Below are 7,302 nucleotides of genomic sequence, written 5' to 3'. Positions count from 1 at the left end.
TACTATAACATACAGGGTCCTGCAAGAAAAAGACAAGACCCGCAAATCCGTCGCCACAGAACAGCAGAATATGAACGGAACGCATGCGCAAAGTCTCTCGTTAAGCGTTTTCCTCCTGTAGAAAAACATAAACACTTAACATGGCGTAATGTATTAAGATGCTATTAAAATATCAAATTAAATATACAATTTATTAATATAATGAATATGTATATAGTATTTTCCTCCCATACCGCAAAACGTACGTGGCATAATGTGGCATAATGGACTAAAAAGGCCAAACTCAATATGCTCCTCTACATTATTAATATACATAACTAATATGTACAGGCAAGCAGGTGAGCCCAGAATAAATGCAACACGCACAGTTTCATGTTAAGCGTTTTCCCATATATTGTTATAATTGGTAACTTACAATGCTTTTATTAAATTCACGTTTAATACAAAGTCAGTCGTAAATATTTTATGGCATGACATCCATATCAGGTACTTAAGTAAAAAGACGGGTTTAATGCATAAATAATAGATCACACTAACATTAGGCTACTTTGCCCATCGCCCATTATAGATTAACTAACATGATTTATAAAGGTGCAAAATGCATTTACTTACACATATGTGAGAATCAAGATATTTCATGATATAGTTCACACGTTTGGGAATATTTAGAATAAAAATGAAAAATAAAATAAAACATAAGCCTAAAAACATAACCCAGTTATACAGCGCTATCGTGGCTGCTGTGTGTCACATGACATGACAAGCATGACCAGGACTCCCCCCCATCCCTTCACTTGTGCCCCCTCAATAATAATAAGAGCATGACACCCCTGGGTAGGGTAATATGCCCTCAGTCTGACAAAGCAGTTTGCTTTATACATTTAAGGCAAAATCAGAGTACAGGCAGTTTTAGCTTAAAATTTAAAAGAATATAATCAATAATCACGAATTACAAAATTATAACCTATTTGAAAAATAATGTTAGCTGATGCTAACTGGCTAGATAAGTACCTGATGCTAACTTGAGGTAATTTTGAAATATAAAGTCCAAATATTTGTATTCAACCAACTAGAATACATTTGATGGAAAAACAAAGGATTTGATGTTCAGAACAGAGTAACTACAGTAATTAAGCCATTTTACCCCACAGAATATGTTTGAAAAAAATTGGCATTCTGAAAATATAATTATATTTTTCTTAAATAACGTACTCCCTATCTACAGGCCTTACTATTTTCATTCCATCAGGGGCAGTTGTGGCCTAATGGTTAGAGAGTCAGACTTATAACCCGAAGGTTGTGGGTTTGAGTCTCAGGTCTGGCAGGAATTGTAGGTGGGGGGAGTGAATAACCAGTGCTCTTTTCCACCCTCAATACCACGACTGAGGTGAGACCTTGAGCAAGGCACCGAACCCCCAACTGCTCCCCAGGCGCTGCATCAATATGGCTACCCACTGTTACGGGTGTGTGTGTGTGCACTTGGATGGGTTAAATGCAGAGCACAAATTCCGAGTCACCGTACTTGGTCACTTCACATATATACTGTGGATGCATTTTCAAATTATAATACATAATTAAGAATATTCGGAATGTTCGATATTATTTATCTTCATGAAAAAATAAATAGAAGAATATATAAAAATAAAAAATAGATAGAAAAAAATAATATAAAAATAAATAGAAGAATACTCTTATTTTAAGTAAGTAAAATTTAAAATTTATCATATAGTAAATTTTTATAATTTGATCAGTAAAATCTGATAAAAAATACAGTAAAATCAGTATTATTGTGAGCTATTGATACAATTTACAATACCAGTTCTCTATTTTAATGTCCTGTGATGGCAAAGCTGAATTTTGGCATTACCTTTCTGTTCCTTCAAAAATCATTCTAATAAGCTGATTTGCTGCTTAAGCTAAATTCTCTCTCTCTCTGTGTATTTAAAAAAAAAAAGTGAGTGAAGTGACATGTGGCGACCCATACTCAGAATTTGTGCTCTGCATTTAACCCATCCAAGTGCACGCACACACACTTTGAACACACACCCAGAGCAGTGGGCAGCAGTCCAGGAAGTAGTCAGGGGTTCAGTGCCTTGCTCAAGGCTCTCACCTCAGTCATGGTATTGAGGGTGGAAGAGAGCACTGATTATTCACCCCCCCCACCGACAAGTCCTGCCGGACCTGAGATTCGAACCCGCAACCTTCGGGTTACAAGTCCAACTCTCCAACCATTAGGCCACAACTGCCCCATTTATAAATGTTTTTAAATAGTGTATAATTAGCTCACTGCTTTTCAAAGATTAGCATGCATAGTCACTGAAGCACATCAATGCTTGCATCACAATATTAAGTACTGATAACCATCAGTTTCTCAGTACCACAAAGATGATAAAGCATTGATGATCCTGGTCATTCTCCAGCCCTTCTCAACCTAAACTCATCAGAATCCTGGGATTGAAAATGTCTCCTCCGGGCATTTATTTAACCTGAGCATACGTCACATCATTAGATCCAGCAGCTGAACATATAGAAATAAATATTAAATTCATATTTAACATTTTTTATACAGTATTTGATTTCATAAATTCTCAGCGATGCTTGTAGATGCAGTTTTCAGTGGCTCCTTGTGAACTATGATTGATGTTTTTACTTTGACACTCACCTTGATGGGTCACCAGGGTCAGTTTAGAATAAACAGTGTCAGAACTTTCACTGGTATTCCCTAAAAGACTTGTAGATTTGAGCTCAATCTCAGCATAGATGTGTTCAGCAGGTCCACTTACACTGCCTACAATGCATAATAGACAAATAAATACTTGGTTTAACTTAATTTCCTCTGCAAATATCACAGTGAAAACAAACAAACAAACAAACATGGATTTGATTTCTACTTTCTTTAGAAAACAACTGCTGATTCAGTAAAAATATTATTATGAGAAAGTCATTTAAATGACATCATTAGTTACCTGTAATTATGTCTTTGTTAATCGTTTCATCAACAGACTCATAAATATGAGCAGTTCCTGCAATAAATTAATACATTAATTTCGAGTAGTATATTTTTCAAATTATTTTATCATGCATCTTATGATTTAAATTCCACAGAAAAAATATTGTGTTCAGGTAGGTTTAAAAATATAAAGCACTGAATGTTTTGTTACGCAGTTTTTGATAATAAAATAACATCCAGCTGAAATATGTCAGTTAAACAAATATCATGTTAAACTTGAGTTTTTCAGTTGTGAGATCAGTCCTGTTAGTTAAAAGTTATTCCTGAGTGTCTTTAATCTCAGCTTGTAAAGATTTATATGAATTTATTTATGGTTAACAGGTAAAGACTGACCGGACAGCAGTGATCCAGCTGAAATATGTCAGTTAAACAAATATCATGTTAAACTTGAGTTTTTCAGTTGTGAGATCAGTCCTGTTAGTTAAAAGTTATTCCTGAGTGTCTTTAATCTCAGCTTGTAAAGATGTATATGTATTTATTTATGGTTAACAGGTAAAGACTGACCAGACAGCAGTGTGTTGTTTCCCGCGTCACTCTGGTTCTGCTCTGATGTCTGACTGCTGTTCTGCTGTTGACTGACACTAGAGTGAGACTGAGATCTTACACCTAAGATAACATAAAATTATTATGTAAATGTTTTAAAACTGACTTTTAATCTCCTTCTTGCATACATGTGTGAGAATGATAGTGTTTAGTGACGTTTTTATTTATCACATGATGGATTTGTTCAAAAACATAGTAAGCTGCTTTACTGTCTGCTGTCTTCATAGGCTGCATACTATTGTAACTCAAATGGAACAAAATAAGTGACTAATTTGGAGCACTTTATACAGTGGGTACGGAAAGTATTCAGACCCCCTTAAATTTTTCACTCTTTGTTATATTGCAGCCATTTGCTAAAATCATTATTAATGAGGAAAAAAAATTAACTTAAATGATTTTAGCAAATGGCTGCAATATAACAAAGAGTGAAAAATTTAAGGGAGTCTGAATACTTTCCGTACCCACTGTATATGCAGTAACTATGTGTATCATACAAATATGATGGACAAAAATACTTTTTAGCCTAAGCTCCCAGCCTGTCCAGAAGAAAACTGCGCAGAAAGCTTTTAAAACTAGCTAACATACCAGCTTTACCAGGTTGGGAGACCAGATAACCAGCTTAGACTGATGTAGGACGGCAACTCACAAGATTTAGGGACAGAGTTGGTGTCTACAAAAATGTCATTGAATTTTAATATGGCAGAAGATGGACCTTTGTTGTTTCTGTAGCGCCACAGAAGGACCAAGACGACAATGATCAAAAATGTGACGGTCAGTCCTGCAGTCACTCCAACTATCATGAGATTGAACTCTTCAGATCTTGAGGCAGAGGAAGCTGAGATAAATACATTTTACATTCAGATTAGTGCTGTAAATGATACAGGCACATTTCAATAGTTTTTATATTTCTTAGTCTCACCTCTGACTGAGATCCAGCTCTTGGGTGACTCTCCTCTCTCTGGGTGTTTGCAGTAGTAGAAACCCTCATGTGACTTTGAGACAGTAGAGATGATCATCTCTGTAGTTTGATTCTGGATGAGTGATCCATCTTTATAGAAATCAGCTCTGAGGTTTAATGAGGTTGTATTTTGATCTAAACAGCGTAGAGTCAGAGTATCTCCTTCAGTCACAGGATGAACAGGACTCTCCAGAATCACACCAACTACAGAACAGAGGAAACATGAGCCATAGAAATCAGCTCTGAGGTTTGGTGGGGTTGAATGTTGATATAAACAGCGTAGAGTCAGAGTATCTCCTTCAGTCACAGGATGAACAGGACTCTCTAGAATCACACCAGCTACAGAACAGAGGAAACATGAACTGAGTGTAAATATTATATTAACAATATGGTAACATAAAAATAATAATAATTAAAAAAAAGTATGTTTTCTGACAAAACTAGATTTTTAGTGCCACTTGCCCATTGAGTGTTTTTTTGCCCACTGATGCATCCTGCACTTGTTTAATCAACCTGCTTTATCTATTGATTGTAAACTGCCAGTCAGACAAATGAACACAGACTCACGGTGTACAGTGATATTAACAGGATGATAGTTCTCTCCAGATTCAGACTGACACCAGTACACTCCTGTGTCTGATGTGATGGTGGAGCTGATTGTACATGTAGATCCTGTTTGTGAAGCCCACACTGATGATGAACAATCTTCCAGCCCCAAACTCTCTGTGTATCTTTTCACTCTCCATCTATCAGAGTTACTCTGGTCCTCACAGCTCAGAGAGAGAGAGACAGATGTGAAGTGTTGAGTTCTGCTAGGACTGATGATCAGAGAGACTCGAGGAGAAACACCTGAGAAGACAATTAGAGCTACAATTTGAGAAATGTTAAATAATACATTTATATTAAAGTGGTCAGAGCACATATCATTTTTATTAGGCATATTTAATTATTTTCCCTTAGATCCTTAGTAATTTTTGTTCCACAAATACTAATATTCATTTATTCATAAACATTTTCCACTCTCTCTCTGACTCAGGAGTCAGAAACAAAGGAGTTGAAGTTTGGCTGGTACCTCATCAGTCCCTGCTGGTAGATATCATAACTACACTTTCTGGCAGCAAAAAGCTTTTTTTCTGTATCGACAGCCATTCAAAAGTAGCAGTGAATTATGACAGAATCATTTTTAACATATTTGTAAATAACAATATATCATAGCTTTCTTGTACCTCATTGCTTATTACAAAACTGAAGTTTCGACTCTAAATTCTGATTGGATGAGTCACATTTTAAGTGCAAATAAACACCCATAACCACACATTCTGCTGTTTATTCATGTGGCAAACTGCTACATTGCATAGCAGGAGTAAACAGCCTACAGTAATAATGAACTTGCCAGAAGCTGAATGATGTTGATGATTAGACAGTAACATGAAATCATATAAAATAAAAAAGTAATATGTTAGTGAATAAAATTAATATTAAGAAATTAAATGTGTAAATGAGAATGGCAAAGTAATATGAAAGAGATGAAGAAACAACATAAATGAAGTCAAGCACAGATGTATGTTTGCTCTCTTCAAGCTGCATATACAAAGATTGCTATTTAATAGCTCAAATGAGATCCTCAGATCCTTCATCCATTACCTGTGGAAAAATCAGTGTAATGCTCAGCTTATAGAGGCCGCTGCATTTGCTATATGCTATATTTTGGAACGGCGAGTTTTGATTTCTGAAACAGTATATAAAAATCAAGGAATTTGATTTCTCATGATACAGAGTAATCAGTTAGTGTCTCGTATAACACACTCTCACACATTCTTGTTTAAGTAGCTTAATTCATTCAGTTTGAACTCACCAGTGACCCATACTGGCTGTTTGTTGCTGTAGGTTGTATAATAACCTGGTTTTCCTCTCTCTGCTCTGCACACATAAACTCCTGTGTGATTTAGAGCAGCAGAACTGACAGTGTAGTTTCCTCCAGCTCCTCTGCTGCTGTCTGAGAGGAGGTTATAACGATGGCTGTAGTCTGTAAACAGTAAAAATGTGCAGTTACCTTAAGAAGCTGTTTCCACAGAAGTCTTGTAAATTACCTCTGGTATAAAACGATTTAGATTGATTCAGTATTTTTTAATCTCAATAATATTTCTGACTTGAACTTTTATATCTTACCTGATGAAACCGCGTACCAGCTGAATGTCCAGCCTGTAGAGGAGCCGTAAACCTCACAGATCAGAGTCACTGGATCTCCTTCAGTCAACCACTTCTGTGGAGAAACACTTAAAACTGCTCTGGGTTTATCTGAAATAGAGACATCGCTCATTAACCACGTGTAAACGTGTGTGTGTATATATGAAGAAAAGATGAAACTCACCTGATACTGTCAGTGTAACTGCATCACTGATGTTTGATGTTCGTGATCCTCCTCTCTCTGCTCCATAACAGAAGTATTTACCTGCGTCAGACTCAGTAACAGGACTGAATGTGTGTTCCTGTAGTTCACTGAAAACACTGTTTGAACCGTCTTTATACCAGCTGTACTGCCAGCCAGTGACTCCTTCACCATCAATGTCACATCTGAGAGTGACTGTCTCTCCTCTGAATACACGTTGATCAGGTTTAATGGTCACTTTGGCTTTTGGTCTTTCTGTGCAATGAAAACAATTTAGAATGAAAATAATCTGCTGTTTTTACTGTATGAACACAGTAACATAGTGGGAAAAAAAAAAAAAAAAAGAAAGGAAAATGGTTATTAAAATTAAATTTGATTTAAAAAATTATGCAAACTTATTTA

At 36.0% G+C, this 7,302-nt stretch overlaps 1 protein-coding gene and 1 long non-coding RNA gene across 2 annotated transcripts; both read right to left on the bottom strand.

Moving 5' to 3' along the window:
* Positions 1 to 2,466: 2,466 nt before the first annotated feature.
* LOC107653454 (uncharacterized) lies at positions 2,467 to 3,017 on the bottom strand. Its single transcript, XR_001630224.1, has 3 exons — positions 2,967 to 3,017; positions 2,663 to 2,788; positions 2,467 to 2,518 (listed from the first exon to the last, which is right to left on the bottom strand). It is a non-coding gene; the product is annotated as an uncharacterized LOC107653454 (long non-coding RNA).
* A 468-nt stretch (positions 3,018 to 3,485) lies between these two features.
* Positions 3,486 to 7,221, bottom strand: LOC107653436 (Fc receptor-like protein 2). Its single transcript, XM_016440151.1, has 8 exons — positions 7,214 to 7,221; positions 6,883 to 7,106; positions 6,681 to 6,809; positions 6,367 to 6,537; positions 5,079 to 5,360; positions 4,473 to 4,715; positions 4,200 to 4,388; positions 3,486 to 3,616 (listed from the first exon to the last, which is right to left on the bottom strand). The coding sequence occupies exons 1-8, from the start codon at positions 7,219 to 7,221 to the stop codon at positions 3,486 to 3,488; spliced, it is 1,377 nt and encodes a 458-aa protein (XP_016295637.1).
* Positions 7,222 to 7,302: the final 81 nt, after the last annotated feature.

Source organism: Sinocyclocheilus anshuiensis, unplaced genomic scaffold (genome assembly GCF_001515605.1).
Source record: "Sinocyclocheilus anshuiensis isolate Anshui unplaced genomic scaffold, SAMN03320099.WGS_v1.1 scaffold383, whole genome shotgun sequence".
NCBI lineage: Eukaryota > Metazoa > Chordata > Actinopteri > Cypriniformes > Cyprinidae > Sinocyclocheilus > Sinocyclocheilus anshuiensis.
The sequence above is the reverse complement of the archived record's forward strand: the minus strand, read 5'-3'. Positions and strand labels throughout refer to the sequence as shown.

Bases quoted from the DNA above. Each gene is read 5' to 3' on its own strand.
- LOC107653436 (XM_016440151.1), bottom strand. The intron at 4,389-4,472 runs GTGAGACTAAGA...TATTTATCTCAG, and splicing joins GAGCTGGATCTCAGTCAGAG to CTTCCTCTGCCTCAAGATCT. The intron at 3,617-4,199 runs GTGAGTTGCCGT...ATGTTATCTTAG, and splicing joins CAACTCTGTCCCTAAATCTT to GTGTAAGATCTCAGTCTCAC.